Below are 22423 nucleotides of genomic sequence, written 5' to 3' on the forward strand. Positions count from 1 at the left end.
CAGCCGCAGTAAGTCGTTTACAGGTTCTTCAGGCTGGCATCCCCTTTCTCCGCACATGGCTCGGGGTCCTTGTTCAGACGTCATACAAACAGGGCTGTTTGATCCGACGTTAAAGCGCAATCAGCTACAGGCTGACGAGAGATCATGGAATGTACAACAGAGGCGAAAATTCCGTAACGATGGGAAGCACCCCAATTCAAGAAAAGGAGAAGATGTTTTAGAAAAATGCCCCGAGGGGAGTCATCCCAACACCATGCTTAATGAAGAACGGGTATGCCGCAACACAGCTACTGAAGGCTCTTCGCAGGACAGTGACAGAAAGGTTTCTCTCGCAAACCTGCTTCTATCACGCCCTACTTTCCGGGAGACCCTCGGACTTGTAGCTCCGCAGTAGCAGTAGCTCCCTTGAAGATTCGACATACTGGATCCACACATAAGCAAGCCTACGCTAAGGTTAGTACTTGACTGGCTTATAAAGCGTGCAAGGACACTTAAGGGAACCGTTTTTACTGTGGGCTTCCTATCCCTCCCAAAGGACGCCCGCAAACGTGAGGGGGAAAGGTATGCATGTAATATTTGAGTAATTGATAAAAAGGAACTGAGAGTGTGGGAGTAGCACACCTGATTACCCACTATATTTTAGGATGTCGTGTTCTCAATTGCTGAGAGTAGTCCACTCCCTCGACGGCTGGAGGCACGTAGTTGCCAGTTAAAAATCCGGAAGACCATAGTTCCCGGACAAGTGGGGCCGGAAAATATAAATGCCTTGACGAACGGAGGACTCGTGTAGAAGTTTCATTCAAACGCGCCGAGAGGTTTCCGCGCCAAAGTCCGGCCCGACAGGTGGTTATCTCGAAATTTGTCACGAATCGGTGGCACCACTGTCTACGCTGAGACTTGCATTGTCCACGAGCTCTAGTTTACCACTGGGAAGTCATCGACTGTACAATTGTCTCAGTGGAGCCCTTAAGTAATGGAAAGGACCTTTTCAAGTATCTCATTAGCAGAGGTTTAGTGAGTGGTATGTCTGCTAGTCCGTTGTGCTACGTTAAAGCGCAAGAACCGAGAAGTTCATTTATGAATACATTGACATAATTAGGCATCTTTAGGTTATATATAGTGGATTTGTGAGTAATTCACACCTACTGTATGCATTGAGGGCATAGTTGGAATATAACGAGGCGAGGGGCCCTGCAGGCGTGACACAGGCCCTGTCCACGACCTCCTCGCCGATCAGCTCATCCTCTACCGTAGTTCCCGGGAGGTCCTCACCTCCGAAACGAACCCTCGCGGCCACTCTAGAGGAGGTATTTCCATGAAAGCGACGGCGCGGGTTGCTACCGAAACAGCTAGACGTTTAGGCGGCTACGAGGCGCAGGACGGGAGTTTTTCTTCTGGTCTTACACCTTGAAAGGAATGTCTCAATTTAGCAACAATACTTTTTATGATATTTGACGGAAACATTCTAGATAACGAGTGGAGGTCGTGCTTGGCTAATCATAGGATAGCTAATTGTAGGATCGAGACACGCGCCGCCGCCTCGAATGAACCCGAGCCACCACAATCCCACTAATGGGCCAATCATGTAACTGGGTCCAAAGAGCCAATCCCGGAGAACGTATCATGCTCGTTTGCATTAAATAAGCTCATAAACTATTCTAGAAAAGGGGTTCTCACCGGGACTGGCCAGCCCAGTGCTCTCACGTCCAGTGGAAAAACAACACAGTGTCTCGCGGAGCGGCTGGCCTGAACGGCCGTTTCGTGGTTCATTCTGGTTCTATAATAAAGTATTATTTTATCTGACAGATTGTATCAGAGTTCGAGCCCTTGTCTCCCAGGCTCAAGGAGGGCTGGTTAACCACTGCGTGTGGTAATGCCGTCTTGGCTCGTGGCCAGGGGTCGAGCCGGGGAACTTTTCCAACTGCTGTGGAATAGCTCATGCTTTCCAAAAGTCTTCTTGAATTTATTAAAAGGACAGATTTGATTATAAAGTGAATGATTTGGGATTCCATTGCACAGTGGGGGAGGATAATCGGGCCTATCCCAAGCTGGGTTTAAAGCTCATCTTTCGGTGTCGAACTCACATCTCATTTGAAGCCCCCAGCGTTGTTTTTCATCCAGAATATGTGTGAGATGATTTGCTGTGCGGCTGCAGTGTGACAAGGTATGTGGAAAACACGTGTATCCTGACGGAGAGCAGCACCGTTGCTAGTAGCACAACGAATGGTCCGGTCCAGTGCAAAATAGTTACTGATTTTTGTCACATCGGGAGCCAATAGGCCGCAAATATCGGGTATCAATTTTTTTGGCTGTTTCTGTTTGGACACCAGGCGAATAAGGCATCAACTTCCATGACTTCAAGGCCGTCCGACGTGCTCGGGAGCTGCGATTACCGGGTTCATCCGTCTTGCGGTAAAGCTGTTGGCGGTTCTTCGTCCATGGGTGCTCGATCAAGGCAATCGACAAGGAATGGTGCCTCAATCTGTTTAATTTGCTCCGCTGGACTGCACTGTAGCATTTCCTCCGCTGAGTCCATAATTACTGTCGGGCGCATATTACCAAATCTCCTCTGACGCCATTCTTCAAAAGTCATAACTGACTCTGTCGGCTGATGCTGAAGGAACCCCGTCTCCTCAAAAGAGCACTGCTTCACCTCAGCCGGGCAGTTGGATGCTGAGAGCTCCAGGTTTAGTGGCACGCTGTACAGCTGCTCAAGAATTGTGCCGTCAGGGTGCCTGCAGACCGCAACCGTCTGTGAAATGCGACCATAAGCAACGCAGAGCCAATTTACCACCGAAAGTGGCATATGACGCTTCAGAGCAACACTGCATCCGCAGTTCGGAAAATCTAAAGTTATGATTTCTACAGTCGTCAGGTCCGTTTAAGACGCACTCAGCACAAATTTTTGCCGAAGTGGCCGGCAACAGCCTTGTGCTACAGGGACTGTATTTTTAGGGGCTCTAACCTTAGGAAGTGCCTGTACAGAGTCTGCTGCTTGGTCTTTGGATGCACCGTAAAAATAGCGATGTACGTTGTCACAGCGTCTTCTTTTTTTCTTCCAGCAGTTTCCGTCGGTGTGGAACCACAGTCCAAGACTGCACGAAAAGTCAGACCGTTGTTCTGCCTCGGTAGTCCGTACAGGTGAGGACGTATGCAGCGTCTACTGTACTTTGTATGTTGACCGAGAGAGGTGACATATGGTCGGCAAATGGGAAAATAGTGACAAGTAATGGGGCTCAGGCTATAATGAGACTCCGACAACCCAAGTGAGCTGTTACTTTTTATTCGCGTGCTAATCTCAGCTAACGTGGCTTGTCGTTCGCTGCAACTTGGAACACGCTAACTTCACACCGGGTTACTGCATGCTGTAGTTTTATTGTTACAGGGAATTCCATATCGCCACTTGCCTCGGAGCTGGGTAACTTGCACTCGTCTGATTTCCCCATCAAGCCCCACAAACTGTTTTGCTGTGTAGCAGCATGCCTTCATATACCTCTCTGACACTTCAGTGTCGTTTGGAAAGCGGAACGCTGCTGAGTCTGATGTTAGTCTCCGATGGCAATCTAGAACACGGCCGTTGTGATGTATTGCCACGGCATAGTAATAAAGGAGCTGCAGGACAGGGCAAGTTTGAACCAGCAACATCAGTGCATTGTCCGCTCGTGGTTTGGCGTGCACACGATTGAGGATAGACGTGGCTGGGCTAGCGTACAGCAGTCGTCACAGGGCAGAAAGCGTGGCAGAGCTGCGGGATTGTCATTTTTTCGTACGACTGAACTCAATGCCATGAATGCAAGATCCATTAGGACAGTGAGAGCAACCCCTGTGGCGCCTGAAGCAAACTCTCGTTCAAGGCAGTTATAGAGAGCAAATGTCATCCCAGAATATTCACTCCCGCAAGCTTCAATGAGTGCCAGGAGGGCCGGCAAGATCAAGACCCAAATTCCAAGAGGGGCCATGAAACGGTATGCTGAACAAATAAGCCAAATGAGTACCTCAAAGTGCCCTCCTGCTGTACCTGCCGTGGTAGGACAACAGCAGGCAACTTGGCACAGTCCCTTCCCTAGTTTGAAGCGCACTTTTGCAACTCGCGTGGAGTGGGGAAGGGGGTCATCCGGAAGTTATTACCTGCATTCGGCAATCTTCCGACGAAGCAGTGGGCCAAGTGGGCTATAAGGCACAATGTTGCAAACACAAGGAGAGCAGCTACGAAGCCGCTGGCAGAATACAAGGCTGCTGGTCCAAGTGACAGCAATTCCTGCAGGTAGCAATGGCATCGCAAGAGATTTGGGCCGAATAGAGCCACTGTTTAACGGGTGCAAAGTTCAGCAAGAACTACACTATGACCAGCGCTGCACTGAAACTTTCTGTCACCACTCTAGTGCTCTGCAAATAAGAGAGCCCGAATCAGGTTTCGGTGCCGCAGCCGTTTAATAAGCAAAACTCACGTCTCAAGTGGCCGTTTACTGGGTGCAAATACTGGAAAATTCAATGCGGCTTTGAAGCTTCGAAAAACGCCCTACCTGGACATATCCGAATCGGATGTACAGGCCAGTAATTTCAGCACTGTAGACAGGAATATTACATGCCTTCAGAGTAACCCATGATCCAAACAGCGCGACAAAGACAGCGAACCACAAAGCTCCCAGAGCGAACAACAGGGCAGCCCCTGCCAAGCCTGAAGAGACACCATCAAACACCGACAATGTTGGTGCGCATGAACCAATGAAGTAGTTTGGTCATCAAGCAGTTGCCAACACGGCCCTTCTCCTTTCCCGCTGTCTTGCCCACTGATTTCCTTCATATCCGACGAAATAGAATATTCTTCGAAGAGCTCGGCCCAAATGTGCCGCAGCTTCCTTTCAGTTACGCCTCTGTGAAGCAACGTTTGCTCGGATATCACTGCAGAGTCAGCAAAATAGATGCAGATTCGTTTCGCAGCCTGCTTCCAACTACAAGGGTTTCTCATACGCGTTTTGGGGAAGCAACGTGTTACAATTGTCCCACGTGAATACTCGTATGAAGCTAGGTCTTGTTCTGTCACTCTTGAAAAGGGCTGCATTCCGTAGCTTAGTGCGCGATGACGTGCTTGCCGTTCCCCGTCCTGAAAATTTTGGCCTGGCATCAGAAATCAGTGAGCAGTAACGGCCTTTTTAGCGACCAAGAGAAGTATATATTTGCCAGTGCGATGGTAGAATTTCTCCCTGCTCAGGACCTTAAATATCCTCATTGTGCGCTAATTGCTCAAGAAATTGTCTTACCTTCGATAGTCTCCCTATTCATGAGCATGCTCCGCAAGATCTTCTGCGCAGAGGAACTATCTGCATTATTTAGCGCAATGTAGGGGCAGACAAGACTGGATTTCAAGGTGAGTTGACGAACGTATATGCTTGGTCCCTGACCTAGCTCTGGCAGAAGGAGATAGGGGCAAGTATGTTACCCGTGCTACTGCGGCTGTTTCGTATGCTCTGGCTGTTTCGAGCGGAGGACGAAAAGCGCATGTCGACTGGGAGAGGCAGTTCATCTGGGATGCTGAGCATTCGCGCAGTGTAATGGAGAGGGACTTCAAATTCCTGGATGCCATCTATCTCTTTCGGCATTCGAATGACGCGGAAGTAGAGATTGCAAAGCCACTTGTCTAGTCGTGTGCGTATCATATCTTCCATCTCAAGATATCGTTGAATAGAAGTGTCAACCTCTCCTAAAAACAAAGGAACCTGCGTTTGCGCAACAGGACCAATCAGAGGCTCTGAATCAAAGTGTCACAATCACTACAACCATTGCCGCCACACGCTATTGCACTGTTAATGACAGCACCGGTAACAAGCCTGTTCAGACGAATGGGAGCCAAAAGAGTTACGTCGCCAAGCGCACTTTGAAAGAACCTTCGACTATCCGCCAGTCTGGACCAACTAAAGGAAACGCCCCCCAAGCAACAACCTAAAATTTCAATTTCCTTCACAACACAGAAACTTCCTTGCAGCTTCAGCCTAGGAGGTATGCAGACGAAGGTGGCTGGTCTTCCACAAAAGCTCACAGTTGCTAACTGTCGTGAAAATTCTGTGTTGCTAACTGTCGTGAAAATTCTGTGTTCATATACCGGGTAGTTGTCTGCTGGATACGTATTTTGAATCGAGCGGAATAAGCTAGCAAACCATTTACATGCCATCACTGTGCAATTCAACAGGAGCTGCTCACCTTGTCTACAGGCGAGACTGCACCGCGCAACAGGTACAGCTGAAATACTAAGCACATGGACGGTTTAATGTCGGCTTCAGAGGGGCAGTTCAAATACAGTGTTTCGTCAAACCTGTGTGCAAGCCCCCGCAAACAGCAATCCTCCCGCTAGCCACTTTCACAGTGCTCCGACGTAATTTCCACCTCAAATTACTGCAAGTTCTCCAAGAGGCTTTTTGTGGCTCTCTTAGCAACTTTTGAGAAATATTTCACCAATACTTTTTCTTCCAGTCGATGGCTATAGGTTGCTCTTGCCGTCAAGTGGAGACTACTTGTATTCGAATTAATCAAGCGCAGTGTGGCGAAACTCTGCTGAGACGCAGTATAGGCTGGCTCGGGGGAGCTGGATCAACTACACCTGCAAGCTGTATGCTGCAGGTCTGCACAGGAGCTCTTATTAGAGCTGTGTTGTGTTTATGTGCCTTGTAGCAGAGGCTACTTTAATTTTCGGCGCTTATCCGGATCTGCAGTTCTGTATTTTCAGCCTCCAGTACACCATATCGTTTTCGGGTGTCTCCACTGAACCACCAAACTAACCTTAGGCATTCGCTGAAGTACATTGCCGCAAATGCCACAGGAGCAGACACAGCGCAGGACCCGGTTGCCAACGTGCATGGACTACTTCCAGGGGCAGCATTTTCTCCTGCGTTTTGTTTGGACTCTTCGGAAGAAGACAACTCTTTATTGAGACACTTCCACACTAACCGGTGGCCGCCTGAATGCAGAAGTACCAAAACACAAAGCTCTACAGTAGTGGTTCCCCTGGTGACATCGCAACTGGAAAAGCGGGGTCTTTCCGTCAATTGTGAAGGCCACTTCCAGCTTCCACAAAGTGGAAATTTTCGTATGCGCCTGTCTATGTAAGTCTTCAGGGATAGCGCGTTTCCTACCCAGTCGGTTCCACACCGATGCCATCATAACGTATTGCCCTCTGGGGACGCTGTCCTTTACAGCCCGACATAAGTCAAGGCGCAGCCGCAGCGTCTGTGGCATTATCTTCCAGTTGGGTCCCTCAGAGCCTCCTTCGCAAACAGAAAAGATATTTAATTGCTCATTACTTGCTGGATTAGCAGACCAATCTCTTGTTGATGCTGCTGTCATTTTGAAAGGGTTTTTACCCTACGTTCTAAGCCCAGGGCAGCATTGGCTGCCCGAGGAATCTTCCCCTTAAGGGAGTAATTTGTTGTGTTGTAATCTCGTCTTAGAAAACCGTACGACTGCAGCAGCTCCAGCTGGCGGTGCTGTAATATAGCTTCCAAACGCAGCTGGAAGGACTGCAGTGTTTGTAACATCTCCGCCTGCACAGTTGATCCTCCTACTTGCAACAATAGTGAAGGTTGAGGAAAATGAGTAATTCATTCATGGGGTTTGCGCCAGGGTGAATTGGAAGCTGGCGAGGCAGAATTTACCTCTCTTTCATCATGTTCTCGAGCAGCCACCTTCCTGGCTTCTTTGAACTCAGCTTGCTTATTCTTCACCTGCTGTACAACCCTGTCACGTATCATTTGAGCCTCCTGACGCAGTCGGTCGGCTTGTGATTGCAGGCGTTCTTCCTGTTTCTTATGCACTTCCCCTGCTTCTGTAACCCGACGGTTCTGTTCTTCAGGAATGCCTTCTGCGAAACCAACTACCACCTCTTCGCTCGTCAACGCTTCCTAAACACCAGAAGAAGGAGCTGAAGTAGTGTTCCTATTGCGCAACTGGGCCTAAGGCGAAGTGTACAGTGGATAACTAACTAGAGGAAGCTCCAGTTTAAATTGCTTGCAAAACGTTTTCGTCTTTATTGAACAGCTCTTCCGAACCTCAAGAGCCTGAAAGGCCTTTTTCGTCGAGATATTCTGGCGTACAATCGCAACAGTTCTAAGGGACTCGATGCGCTGCAACCTGTCAGCGCGTTCCTCTGCATTGAACACGGCACCGAGCACAAGGATTGAACGCAGCAAATGTGATGAAGAAAAACAGTTTGTCAAAGTGCACGCGGACGCGCCTTCAGAAGGTGGCATATTAAATGTTCTTGAACTTTGCAGAACGTCGGCAAAGATATTAAGTGCACTATTGTACTTTCTAAGACTTCCGCCTCGATTTCATCATCTCCAAAAACAAAGCACTTCTCAACCTCTTCGAGTTCCTGGGAATCTCCGGGCATTGAGGATGATGCAACACCAGGCGTTTGCTGCTGTTCACCAGAACGTCGTAAGCATCACAATACACCGGCAACCACTTATTTGGCATGAAGCGAATATTGTACACTTCGCATATTTAGATGCCCCGACCCACGTTTTACCTGCAGTGCACAGAGGCTCTGAAGGGCCGTGGCTGTCTTTGCATCGAACAAAATCTCCGTTGCTCTCTTCATCGTCGTCTCCTTGAAGGCGGCACCGCTCTCAGTGCTTGTGTCGACGGGCGGGTGAGTGCCATGCGATTTTTTTGAGCGTTTCGGTGTTTTTGCCTTGCGAGTATGCCGGGAGGCTCCAGCCCCGGTCCCTGTGGGGGTGCCCTCCTCAACGCCACCGCTGTTACGTTCTGCTTGGGCGGCTTCTTCTGCTTGAGGCTTCATTGGAAGACTTTGGTCCTGCTGTTGAGTGATATCTCCAGTCTGATCCTCATCTGGAGCGTTTTCACCCTGCAGAGGGTCCGGAAGTTGGCTCTCCTTGCCACGTGAGGGCATTTGGAGAGGAATACCTTGCCCCTGTTCATCATGCCACTGTTGCAGCTCTGGCTCGTGTTCTTGTGTATTGCCGCTTGCGCCAGGAACACGGTGATCCTCCACTTGCATTTGCACCTCCCCTGGTTGTTGTCTCTCCTCCTGGAACTGACTCTCATCGGAGTTCTGCCTATCATCTTGCTCCCTTGACCCATTGTTCGTAAATTCACTCTGCTGAGCATCCTCTCCACAGTGAATTTGTTGAATTTGTTCCTGATTGTGCTCAGCCAATTCCTCCTCCACAGGCCTTTGGGGCTCACTTGGGGCCGTGCCTGTCCCCAAATTTGTCTCTGACTGCTGTTCCGCCAGTGGCAGTTGCTGTTCATTGAGTTCAACCTGATGGCCCTCTCCTGCATGTATATTGCTCCTACACACTTCCTCATCTTCATTAATGGGAGCTGAACTGTCAATATTGCCACTATGCTGACTTTGCAACAACTCGGTCCCATCCTCTTCGGTGTTTGAACGTGGGTGATCAGTAGATTGCTGTCTGTCGGCTACGTCATCCGTTCGATCCCTCTCTGAGTGTTGTTCGTCCTCTGCGTGCAGTTGCCTTCGCTGCAGAGTTTCAGAGGCACTACTGCTAAGACCATCTGGTAGGCCCTCCTCCTGCCATATTGAAAACCGAACAGCACTTGGATGCACACAATTGGCACGCTTGCAGTGCCGTCTGCACGCAGGGTCAGTTGAAGGGACGCCTGCATTCAACTGCTAGTAATCTCAGTGCGAACGCTAGACTTGGCAGTACCAGAAAAGAAGGAAATCATAGGAAGCGAGGGACCTACATGTTGTCCTGTAGGAGGATCTGTTTCCGAGTCCCCTGGAAGGGTGACTTGCGAACCAGTGGTGGGATCCATCGAAACCAGCTTCACTTCGGCACCGAACCTGGAGAAAAGTGCTGCACTTCCACTTCACCGGCCCTTCTTGCGATAGTCTCTAAAAGCATACTCCGCTGATAGACAACTTTATTTTACTGCTATGTTACGGAACGCCCGTGGTCGTGACCCGTTGTTGCCCTGCAGGGCATTGCCTCTGAAGACAGGATCTACCTGTCACCTACTTTCAATGTGTTTTTGACAGAAAATATATTATGTAGTCTTTTGGGTTTGTTAATTGCCTACCATACAACCAACTCTAATCACTGACGAACGTAGTGTGTGTAGGCGGTGTGTGTCACCGCAGTGACCTCGCTAGCCCCCCTCACAGAACGCATGTGGGATGGATTTTTTGGGCACCGCAACATATAAACGATCTGTTGAGCACATGCTCCCAAGTGATATGGCCTTGAAATGCAAAAATAAGTGCAATTCGAGGCACAACCCGGGACACATTCAGCTAGGCGTATGGGATCCGCTGTTCTAGAGCGAGCTTGCCCTTGGAGAACGCCCCCGAAGTACTTTTATTTCGACAGTTTTTGAATTTGAGTGGCCGAAAATATCAGACCCTATGCCCTTAGCGGTAGAGGAAGAGCAGTTACCCGGCAGGGCTTCTCGTAGCCTGTAGTGCCGTGCTGTTGTTTACGAATGTATGCTCCCGGATATCTACTCAATGACCGCATAACGTTTGAACCAAAATGTCTCAGAATAGAGTAGCAGCTGTGCACGAGTGAGTTTAAGTGGCGCTATGGCTTATTCATCAAGCACCGGTGAAGTCAACTCCCTGTATGCACAGTTTGTCCGAAGTTGGCATCGCTGGCTGCTAAGTTCGGCCTTAGCATGCATCAAGCACAGAAATACTCTGCGGCCTTCAACAATTGCGTACTGTGTTAGCCCCTGCAGGTTCCTTTACACGCAACTGTATGCAGCCAATAGCGTTCGGTTGTCCTTGCATGTGGGGCTGTCTTGCAGCAGGAGTTACAGCCAGGTGCGTCGCTGCTGATGGCATAGAGTCTCCCCTCCCGCAGATCCAGGCACTTGGGCTGTTGCACGCAGGACGCCTAGAGTATGGGAGGGCGGCTGCTTTGAGGGCACTCTACTGTGATTTCGCCTTCACTGCACTTGAGGCGTCTGGACCCCAGAGTTTGTTAAGCCGAAACGCAAATATGCGCACGTCTAGTTGCTTACGTTCAGCAAATGTGAGTTTTCCGAAGTGAAGGAAGAATAGGATAATTGGCAGAGATTCACAATGAGCATTAGCAGCACCAGTGTCCGCAAATGAACTATGCAGGGGCATGCGTGACATGCAAGCACTTCGTGAACCTCTGCCAATTTCCCCAGTCACCGGCGTTAAGTCTTCCCAGGCTCGTAGCATATTTATTAGAATGCTTGAGTCTGTCACACGCATGCTAAGTGCTCTTAGTTATCAAGGCTAGAAAGAACAACTAAACCCAACATATGAGCACAAAAGCACCATCGTAAAAGATACAGCATCCGAAATATTTCCTTCCTTGCATTTGTGTAGGAAATTATTTGTTAAAGGCATTCCTTATCGGCCATTTATGCCAGTTTTCCAAAATGGATGCTTGGACGTTAGGGTCAGCAGAATCGGCGGCAAACAGTAAGCGTTTGTGTGACTAAACCCGATGCAGAAAAGACTTCAAGGCAGCGTATTAATATTGGCGTAACTCAGATACATCTGTCTTCACCTGTTATGCACAAAACAATCGCGGATATGGGTACGTTTGCACTGGCACTAAAACGGGGAACATGTTCCCCTTCTGCATCAGGCAGTTCGCAACTACATTATCAAACTGCCCCGGAATTCTGGAGGGGACATGCTGTCCGAGAGTAGCCAGTGGAATGTCTAAGAAGGTAAAATGCAATATAGGCTAGTGGGTCATCTGGCCGGTCTCTAATTACAGCTTCTAGAGCAGGATACAATACAGGCACTACTGTTTCCATGAGGTAGACCACATCTGATAAGGGCTGAGCCGTATTTTTCCCGGTGGGTAATGTTTGGCTTCCTATGATGCCAGAAAGTCCCTGGAAGGGGTTCCCGCGGTCGCTGATGGCATCCTGGTTTATGCTTTCTTCCGAGGACCCTTTGTACTCCTCATGCAGTGTCGGAATCTTATTATCAGCTACTTCCTCCTTAGAGCAGAGCTGGTTGGGTGTTGAAAGTTGCAGGCGTTTTTTCTCAGAGTTTGCCAGTGCTGCAACTAGGCAGTCGGAGCTTGCCAGGAAATCCCACTGACTGGGAGCGATGTGGCATGCAACAATTCCGCATTCAATTCGCCCTTTCCTGCACACGCTACCACTGGATGGTAACGTTTCTGGATTGCAAACTTCCATCCCCTCGTTCTCCAGCCCTGAAATGGGTTGTAGCTTAATAAGTTGCTGGCTCAAAATATCAACCGGCGAGAGGGTGTGGAGAAACACAATGCCGTCGACAACCGTTTGAACTCCGGGGGAAGAGAGACAGACGTGAAAACGTGTCAAGTCTTGTCCATCTACCAAGATCGTTAGCGGACTAGTGTATGAGAGATTGTCCTGCGCCTCCAGCGTTTTGGCACCCGCTGTTACCCAATCATTTGTGCTGTCCGTTCGCGCTGAGGATTCTTCCACTGTGAATGAGCGGTCGGAATCCCCTGCAACGCTTTCCAGTTGATGGCCTTCAGCGCTTGAGCACGGAAAATCCATCGGCCTGTGGACGATGCACAGCGCTTTATGTTCTTCTAGTTCCTGGTAAACGAGACCAGCAAATACTTCATCAATACCTTTGTAGCATCTCTTTGCAGCGGGCATAACTAGGGTATGTGGCAGCTGCGCAGTGAAGCAGTGCTGCTCGCATTTGCCATCACTCGCAGTTTGCATTGTGGACACGCTCATTACTCCCATGGCATGGTCGGAAATCCGCAGGTCAGGGCTACCATGGGTGCCATCCAGAAACACCTGCAGTATGCCGTAGAGGCACAATGAGCAAGACCCAAGTGTTTAGTCTATTCCACACTGGGCCCCGTAGCCCAATCCTGGTACCCCTTAGTGCATCAGTAGTTGCAAAGTAAGAATACATGGCCCAGCCCGCTCTTCTTTCTATACCTGCTTTGTTCGGTTTTCTCCATCGAAGGCTGGGTGCTTGCCTTCGCACAACGAGTTGAATTCCCGGAGAAATGCTTTAAGAACTGGGCTGCTTGAAGAACGGCGAGTGTGAAATACAAGGCGAAACGCTCTACGTGCCCTGACCAAGCTAAAAAGCAAGCTTAGAAAGCTGGGAGCTATGCTCCAGTAGCCGCGATGAAGCTGTAAGGGCAGTGTAGACGGACACTTTAGAATAGGGGCTCCATCTTCTCCATGACAGGCCTCAAGGGGATCACTACCTGTAGATCCCGAATCAAGTTTCTGAACAGTCAATAGAGACTGCTTAACAGTCGTATTATAAAGGTGTTTCTGAGGCCTCTGCTTACACGCTCTCGCCTAGTCAGCGGTAGTGGTAGACAGAACAGGCTGAACCGTTGCTGAACCACAGTGATTGTTAAGTGTTGCTCACTTACGGCCTCAGCTTCGCAGCCCAGTACCCTATTCAGGTCAGGTGCTTCACATCCCAAAGCCATGCAGACGGTTGGTGGGAGCATAAAGCGTCTCAGAAGGGAGCGATGACGTTCACGGAGAGCCCCTATAGCAGATTCTAGTTGATCAGAACTTGTTTTAGGATTACCAGCCTTCCGCGTCTTCCGTTTCACTTTCGCACAGTTTCCAAAAGCCTGCAGCTGCTGCTCTAGTTCTTCCACCTGCTCAACATCATTCAGAAAGCACCAACACCTTCATTTTTGGGTGTTTCGGCTCCATTGTCAGCCCAGCTGTTCGAAATGAGACAATGGGGACACTAGGTTAATGTTGCTTTGCCGTTGACAGGAGACTGCAGGGACCACAGGGCTATAATAAACAAAAAAGGGACTTGCATCTGCGGATTGTTTGGCAGAATTTTTGTAACGAAGGCGCAAGTATTCGCCAAAGGATAAGCATCCCTCCACCGCTTCTGCATCCTCATCCCTCTGAAAAAAATAGCAAACAGCCGCCAATGCGGCAACAGCGAGTGGTGCATCCGGCGCCCAACCTGCATATTAGAGCTTATCTCAATGCATTGCTAGACAAAAGCTACATTGACTACTCTGAAAGCTGTGTATGTCTGAGACACCTACAGGGAACCACTCCCCAGACGCTGAATTTACTGTCCCCCACGTTGCTTCGGCCAAAATATGAGAAGCGAACCGAGTGACAGGCGCACCAAGGAAAACCCCTCTTTTTGCACTTTCAGAGTCTCTAGCGTACCTCGTCGATACTGTCACAGCATTATCGATGTCTACATGGAGAACTATAAGGGGAATCTGTTCCTGGGGGGTCAAAGGGTGCTCAGTAGACGAAGGGCTTGCCCCCTGAGAGGGTTGTTGGGGATTTCGGCTATGCTCCATTTACTTAAGCTTTGTCATATGGGCAGGGGAATGATTATGGGTAATGTCGATACTGCGTTGACTGCGTGGCTGCTCCAGCATAGACAGTCTAGTTCCTTCACCTTATTTGCTTCCCGTTGACAAATACTTCTTGTATATATTAATTTTCATATGCAGAGCGCACTTCTGGTGCCTTTCTCCTTTAGTCATTTTACAGCGCCAAGGACGATCAGGATGGGAGTGTTTGCTTATTGCGCGTTGTGGGGCTTTGAGGGGCTGCATGCGCTTTCACCTAGCCACTATCTGGCGATTGGAATTTTGCGCAACATCAAGGATTTTCAGCAACGGCGAATGCATTCGGTCCTACGTTTATCTTTTCCTACATCACAGTAGCGCATATTTGGTGAAGATGGTGGAAGGTAAGCCGAGGGCATTACAGGTTGCCATTAGCCAAATAACAAAGCAACTGGTGGGACGGACTATGCCAGCTCGCTTGCAGTGATGAGTGTAAATTCTGGTAACATCCCCGGAGGGTGTAAAGGTGCATCAAATGACTATTGCATGTATTACATTCCCGGGTGCCAGGTGCACCGGCTTGTACGTCTTACACTGTGCTGTGGCACAAACACAAGCGGTCGTTATGCTTACAGTTGTCTCCGGTGTCTCGTAAGTAAATGGACTAAATATATTGTGTGTCTTGCGGTAGAGGCAATTTGTGACGACCCCAGAGTCAGTCAAATATCGGCACTCAGCTTGCACAAGGATGCCATTTCGTTGCAGTTAAGTACTCCACACTACCCTGGCGCAATCCATCCTTTTCTACAGCATTTCCTTGCTGTGAAGAATAGCTGTTGGTGGCAAGGGAATGCAGCGAAGGAGCAGGTGCATCCCTCAGCTAGGAGACGACCACCTCGCTTTAAAATGTGGTGCACTCATTGAAGCTTAGTTTCACGGTGGCCACGCTTCCAGCTTAGTATAATGGCGTCACTATCTCTGCTTAGCGCCAACAGTGTGTTTAAGTGGCGGCAAATGCCATGTCATGCCAATATACTGTGGCAAAGGGTCTTCAAGTAATGGGAAGCGCGTATACCACTACATATCATGCCAATCCATTGCGGCAAGTACACCACCACATTTTCCACACATAAGCATACAAACAAGCACCCGTGTTTGGCGGATAGGGCGAAATGCAAGGTTCACTCTTTGTATGCCTGAGCTTAAAAAAAAGTGTGATTGTAGATACGCGATTGCCGCTACGCTTGAGGGCGAGCCGAACTGTTCTACCCCTAACCCAACTGCAGGTTAGGGAGATTCAACTAGGTTGGGTGGTTCTTGGCGGGTAGGGCGAAATACAAGGTAGCTGCCTCAACTATGGAAACCGTGCAACGTTCCGGTTTAGCACACATGCCTGTGCTCCAAGGGCATATTTTAACATATCGAAGCTGCTGCAAGCAATCCATCACCGCACTGTGTAGCAACAGCAAACCCACTTCCGAGACGCAAATTAGAGTTTGATGGGTGGAGTTGGTTCATATTTGCTTGGGTGCATGGGAAATCTTGATGCTAGTAGGAAAGGCAGAGTACCCCTAACCAACTGATTGACGTCAAGGAGGCAACCGCAACGACCCCCTTTATGAAGACGTTCCATCAAGGTGGAGAGGCAAATGGGGTGGTCCACATTCTGCTTAATCGTTTTCGAAGAAAAGCTAGAGTTACCTTGACAAGGCTCTCTCATGATGAAGAGGGGTCAATGCATTTAAGGGGCTTCCAGGGCACCGTCAGTCGTGAAGTGTGCAGTTCGTAGTCTAAATATCCTCTGCTGTAGTTTGTTGAAAGCTGTATGCCGGAAAACTGTGCGTTGTAGGTGGCTGGGGGTGGTTTATTGTGCTGCTTTCACCACTCGCTTTCAGTCCCACACCGCATGTGGACCACGAAATAATTCGGCGTCGTGTGTCTCCTCAATGTGAGTTGCAAACTGATTTAAATTGCAAATAGTATTTAGGACAACCTACAAAATCCCAAGGTGTGTTGGTACAGCTAGATGGAAACCGATGCGACGGGTGAACGCATGCACGCCGTCCTGTAGAACTGCAGCTTTGCAAGATCATATGCATGGAGCGCCTGCACACTTAAGGAAAGACCAGTCCATTGGTTTGTCTAGCAAATATGAGCGTTAGTAGCTATGTTATGGGAGCCGTTTTATGTAGACTCTTAGGTGATTGTCACCCTTGCTTCCCACACCGGAATCACGGAGCGAAGGGATTACCGGCTTTATTGCCTCCTTTTCATCGCAGTGATATGAAGCACGGGGCGAATGCGAATGAGCTACAAAGTTAAATATGTATATATAAGGGGATTTTCTGCTTTTGTCCCGTTTCCATCGCCTGTGTTGGGAGCTGTCTCTCGATGCTCGCCGTTTACGTACGGCACGGTGTGCCCCGTGTTGTTGCCACTGCAGTAGTTGTCCAGCAATGCACATACATCATTGAAGTTAGAGGAAGGCATTTCCGCGTTCCTGTCCATCATTTCCCTATAACACGGCATCTCGTTATCTGCGCCTAACCGCATCCAGCCCGACCTCATCTGTTTCCTATAGGCTAACCTGAGCATAACAGAACTGCGAGGGTAAATATATCAGTCTCCTCGTTCAACTAGTAGGTCATCATATTCACCGGGTGGAGAAAACCAAAGGGACGTGGCAAGCCGAAGGAATCTCAACTGAATAGCCACCTTGGAGCATGGACTGATACAGCTAACCCGCAGCCGTCGAAGTGGAACGAGGGAAACACAAGTAATCGGGCCAGCAACGAAATGAAGATTCACTCCCAAGGGCACGATGGAGTGCAGCACATAACACCCCACGAATGGGGATCCACAGTTCGGATTCGTTCGTTCCATGTGGAATTCCCAGAAGATGAGGAGACGCCCGTAACACATACTTTGTCTTTCCAAAGGGACTTCGTCCGAAGGGATGGAGGGCTTAACCTTGAACATCGTTTCCGACGATCTGGTGGATATGTTGAATTCCTCATTAACGACAGATTTCACGCAATCCTTGCCCTCCGCTGGCTGCCGCTGGTCGCCCTCGTTTTCATCACGGTGGTCATGTGCGCTGCAGTTCTATCGCGTTAGTAATTCTATCTTGTTTACGTATTAGCCTTCCTCTTTAGACCCATCTTCAAGGCTGGAGCATGTTTGCAAGACACCTCTGTGAACTAGATGTCTTGTCCCTGTTCTGTGAGGATGTTTCGGATTTCTTTTGCAGAACGGGCATTGAGGTGTCTGTGTAAATGTGTGGTTTATTTGGGGCCCCTTTGCAGTAATTTTGTTCGTTGCCACTGGAGCGAATGCACGCGAGTGTCTGGGAAATTCGAGTTCTGCCTGGGACTACTTCTTCTTCGTCGTCGAAACAATGTTCGCAATCGGCTATGGAAGTCCCAGGTACTTTACACGAGATGTACCCCGGTTGGGCAGGCAATAGTATATAGGCCAAAGCGTTCGTTAGCATATGTAGACACATTTTCTTATTGGATCTGTTGCTGTATGTCAGATTTCATTATGCCAATTCGGCTTGTTGCTATCTCCCAGGTACCCTTCATGCCGTGTCTCCAGCTTTATGGTTACCCCGATCGTGGTTACGGGTGTGCTCCTGAATTCACTGATTCTGGGACTTGTTTTCCAGAAGTTTTCGTCAGCGGCAAGGAGAAAATGGGCCCTAGCATTTACCCAGCGACTTGTGGTCACAACTGGGTAAGGGTCGGTACAAAGAACTCTAAGCATTTTGCCTTCCTATCCTGCTTAACAGTAAGAACTTGTAGGTGATTGTGTTTACCGCATCTTGCGGCCGTCGGCTTGTTCGACGTCTACTGCAGCACTTGAAAAGTTGCCTTTCACGAGTTTCATGTTGTGTGCATCTCCCCAAGCAAATGCAGTTCGGTACACCAGGCCTCGCCGTCAAACAACACCTTTGTCAACGAGGGCACTTCACCCACATCAAGCCACCACCGTACGGCATCGGGTAGTTCCATGCACTACCCCTCAGGATCGCCCAGTGCTCCATTGCACGAGCCTTTGCTCGTAGGCATACCTGAAGAAGAGTGTAAGAATTCCCCAGGAAAAGCTGCAGATTGCACGTTGCAGGCTGCATTGCCCTAATTTCAGGCCTGCTGCCTAATGTTCAAGTTCAATTTGTGGTGTGGCAGCTATATACAACTTCTTGCTTTTCAATGTTCAAGCTCACTTTGTGGTGTGGCGGCTGTATACAGCGTCTTCGCCAAACGCAAGTGAAGGACATGCATCAGAGAGCAGCGTGGACAAAGATACGCAGCAATACCAGCGAAATATCTCCAGTCATACTTACTTGGCGCGGCCGTCGAGTGATTCAATGCTTATTAAGAGCAACGAAGACGGCTCCAAAAGCAACTTGCATGGTCAGGCGACTACTGTTTAAAATTAGAACGGTTCATTTTTGCAGTTGCCTCCGGCATACAAACCATTTGTGAGTTTGTTTGGCGAGCGCGCTTGCAGAGTCAGGGGAGGACGGTCTACGGATATCATTTCGGATGCTGAACATTACGGAGACCTCATTTTTCAATACGAAGCTCGCGCTGTTTTTTTTGGTAACCAAATTAACTGCACCTTTCTTCGTTGTTTGTGGGGTTTGTCCTGTTGTCTGCTTAGCATGGCTCATATTGGTAGATTGTTCAGTATGGCCCCTGTTTAAGGTATGACTGGAATGTCAATATGCTACATTTAGGTACATCGCCGCGGGGGGCTTTCTATTCGACAATTTTCTATGTTCCACACGGACACACCACTGGAGTTCATGGCGTTACCAATCACTGTCACAGTGAGCCCAACACAGTCGGTGCAGTCTAAAAGCGACGGTGCTGTCAGAATTCTTCACCCGCATTGTATGGCTCACGTCGCGCCTATCTGGTGTGAATGCACGAAATGGGGAGTTGACAATATAACTTAATCAACAACAGGAACCATAAAATGCCGGTGAATAGTTCATTTTGTTGAGCGCAGGTTGACCAACGCGACGTTGGAAGTCCTCTGAGAGATATTACGGAGGCTGATCTGCGCAATCATGGAGAATGCTACGAGCTTCTTGCTCTGCTTTCCTTCACGGATAACAGGACATCTCGCACTGTCGAAGTCAGCCGGAGGTACGTGTGCCACTCCCAATGGGATAGACGTGACGGAGCACCCTCTGCAAAGAGCCTAGCATGCAGTCCGAAATCCTCATACGCCTCTTGGCCACTGCCACTTTGCTTTATGCATATGCAACAGCTGGAGGCTGAATACTGCGGTTTGGGACGAGAACTTCGTCCCCATAGTGCGTCAATCCGGACCAGGTTCTTCTCGTAAGCTGTTTTCATATTTTCGTCTTGCATGCGGTACCGTGTTGATCGGTCGCTCCAGTTGAATTTACTTTGCGGATTCCATACGCCGGCCACTAGTCTTTTTACTGCAGTCTTTTCACTGTGGCAATAGTACTAGACACGGCAATTCACCTTCCGTGAAAGGCAGCAGTTATGTTGTTTGGGGCAGGTACTTGTACGAGTCCACAAGTACAGGCTTCAGATTTTTAATCCTATCCGAAGCAAGATTGAATGATGACTTCCTTGTGTTTTTGCTCGTTTACTCGCAGGTGCATTTGAAATTGACGTTGACAACTTGAGCACCACGCGTGTATGCAATCGTCCTATCTTCTAACACCTCAAAGTGGTCGTTTGGCAAGGGACATGTTATTGATAGCGATAAATAACACAGCGAGCGAGCTGTGCCTGTTCTACTTGAGTTTTTGCGCGGGGTGTTTGACGCAGGCGCCGATCGTGGATTGACGAGCGTTATCTGTGGAGTAAATCTGGGCACATCCTTTCATCCAATCCGCTGAAGGCAAATGCCAATACATAGCAAACATGACACTTCGGCTATGTGGGTGTTGCCAGCATTCACCGTCTCAAGGGGATGTTCGCTTGCGCGTATGGCATGCGAACAGGGATTCCTATGCACGGGTTTTGTCCTCATTTGTGTGACCTTCCGTGGTGTAAATTTGCGGCCTTTCCAGGGTACGGCTATACTTGCACATTGCCACGAGAAATACACGACCATCTAACGAACAACTCGTTCAACGCGCAGTGTAGGACTTTCTCTGCAGCTCATTGGGCACAAACGCACACCAACCTTTTGTGGCAAATGCTATTTTGCGGTTAGCTCAAGTGCGCTAGCAACGACCAATGAAACAAAGCGGTGGTGTCCTGCTGGTTAATCAAGTGCAATAGCTTCTAACACTCAAACAGTAGAACACCCATCCAACACCAACCAAAATGAAATGCCTGATGTTAGATAATTACGCAATAACGCAACCATATACTGCAGTAGAGCGCAAATCGAGAGAGTAACAGTTTGGGAGTCACTGGAATATGATTATGTCAGTGCCCGGCTACGGATACAGGGACAGAACGTGCAAGCTTGCATTGCGGGCTGTCGAGCATCATCAGCCCCAAAGTACTTTGTAGGGGTTACCGCTAAGTGCCACCTACAAAATGGGGAAATTATTACGTATGCATGCTTATGCATATCTATAAGCTACATTTAGTACGCCTGCGTAGCTATTGTTTTTTCAGCTGTGCAGTGAGTTATTGTTTACTCCACTCCAAACACGGATACGGGCCAACGCCGCTGGCTGCACTACTGTATTTAGGCAGCCTGGATGGCCTCCACTTAACCTACTGTTTAACGCACCTCTGCGTGGCAACCTGGGCTAGCAGCCTAACCAGTTTCACGACAGCACCTGAACCTGAGCAATTGAGCCGAATTACAGGAGGGTTAGGGGGCTGGGGGCTAGGTGGGCATTAGATGTAGTCTAACGCGCATCGCCTTCTTCGTCAGTGGCTTCAAGTATCTGTTTATTCGATTTTGTATGCATGCATGTGATATACCAACCTCTACAACTGAATGTTTTGGGTCGCCCTGCACTGCAGATGGATATCGTAGTTAGGACAATGTGTTCGTGCTTCTGTACGCTAGTATATTGAACTCTCTGTATATTTGATTGCGCATACCTGCTACAGGAGATTTCCCGTCGCTCTTTCTACAACTGAATATTGGTAGGCGCCTACAGTACAGAGCGAGTCTTAGGCAAATATATGCATTCTGAGTTCGTTCTAGCCATTAGCGGGAAAGAACGAGCCTGAAGTCTTACTAAACGAGTGGAACTAGCATTTCAAGGTACTTGTGTATTAGCGTTGCACCTGGAAATGCAGCCATAGATGCTCAGAAAATAGTAGATTGCGCTAATTCCTATAGATTCATTAGGCTCTGCGCTGCTGCCCTCACAAAGCGTCATGGAGAGGTTCAACTTAACTGCTGCCTGCTTATGTGCAGGTTAGGATATCTGAAGTCGCAACGAGCGGTGTCTACAGGTGCCAAGCGGTCTTCTCAATATCAGTTTTCCGAGTCATGGAGGGGATGGTCCGTCGTTCAGCAGGACTGGTTCGCTCGCCGGGTTGTACTCGCCACTGCTTTCCATCTTGATGCATTCATTTCGAAGCCACGGATGAGTGGCTTCGCAATGAATGCACCAAGATGGTAGGCGGTGCACTCACCCACAACTCACCCTGCTGTCAAGCAAAGACAAATAAGACGAGGCAGAAGAGCTGCGCAACGCTTAATTATGCAACGAGAGTCCCCAGCAGCAGATGAGATTGTGATGTACAAACAAAAAGTCGTCTAGCTAAGAGTTACCGGTAGCACCTTACCCCCTGACACTCACGACGCGCTCTCATCGCAATCGCACAAGTGTCTAGCTTTGCTATACAGACCGGCCGGCATATCTTCAGATACGACGAAGGTTGATGTAATTGCAGCGTAGGTTCTTGTAGGCATTCGCTTGTGGGCAGGTTGCTTGATAAAGGTACACAAATAACCTGTACGTCTTCTTCCCTTCCCTAGCCACCGTATAACTGGGGATGGCCAACAGAAAAGTTTCGGGAACTCCTAGCATACAATCAAACGACACAAACAGGCAGGAAGTGTCTGCCACTGTGACCCTGCCACTGTTACCTGTCTGCCTCTGCTACCTATTTGTGCTACTGGCGTTGAGACACCTGGTAAAAGCCGAAGTGTCTCAACCTTTTGGGGGGGGG

The 22423-nt window shown here is 49.0% G+C and overlaps 3 protein-coding genes across 3 annotated transcripts; 1 reads left to right on the plus strand and 2 right to left on the minus strand.

The window, feature by feature from the left end:
- Positions 1-2398: 2398 nt before the first annotated feature.
- On the minus strand, positions 2399-9798 carry EMWEY_00025670 (Ojoplano variant B, related; the record flags this gene model as incomplete). The annotated part of the gene is made up of 15 exons (XM_013481096.1): positions 2399-2752; positions 3771-4018; positions 4129-4258; positions 4524-4678; positions 5262-5321; positions 5441-5717; positions 6199-6310; positions 6775-6952; positions 7128-7259; positions 7361-7478; positions 7647-7892; positions 8040-8137; positions 8299-8365; positions 8522-9550; positions 9727-9798. The coding sequence occupies 15 exons, from the start codon at positions 9796-9798 to the stop codon at positions 2399-2401; spliced, it is 3276 nt and encodes a 1091-aa protein (XP_013336550.1).
- A 1827-nt stretch (positions 9799-11625) lies between these two features.
- Positions 11626-12693, minus strand: EMWEY_00025680 (Dpy-30 motif containing protein, putative; the record flags this gene model as incomplete). Its single annotated transcript, XM_013481097.1, has 1 exon — positions 11626-12693. One exon carries the CDS (start codon positions 12691-12693, stop codon positions 11626-11628), a length of 1068 nt encoding a protein of 355 aa, XP_013336551.1.
- Positions 12694-17078: 4385 nt separating this feature from the next.
- EMWEY_00025690 (hypothetical protein, conserved) lies at positions 17079-19988 on the plus strand (the record flags this gene model as incomplete). Its single annotated transcript, XM_013481098.1, has 9 exons — positions 17079-17374; positions 17856-18017; positions 18200-18366; positions 18533-18697; positions 18795-18886; positions 19024-19116; positions 19299-19438; positions 19563-19636; positions 19924-19988. 9 exons carry the CDS (start codon positions 17079-17081, stop codon positions 19986-19988), a joined length of 1254 nt encoding a protein of 417 aa, XP_013336552.1.
- Between the last annotated feature and the right edge of the window lie 2435 nt (positions 19989-22423).

Source organism: Eimeria maxima, genomic scaffold (assembly GCF_000499605.1).
Source record: "Eimeria maxima Weybridge genomic scaffold, Emw_scaff272, whole genome shotgun sequence".
Lineage (NCBI taxonomy): Eukaryota > Apicomplexa > Conoidasida > Eucoccidiorida > Eimeriidae > Eimeria > Eimeria maxima.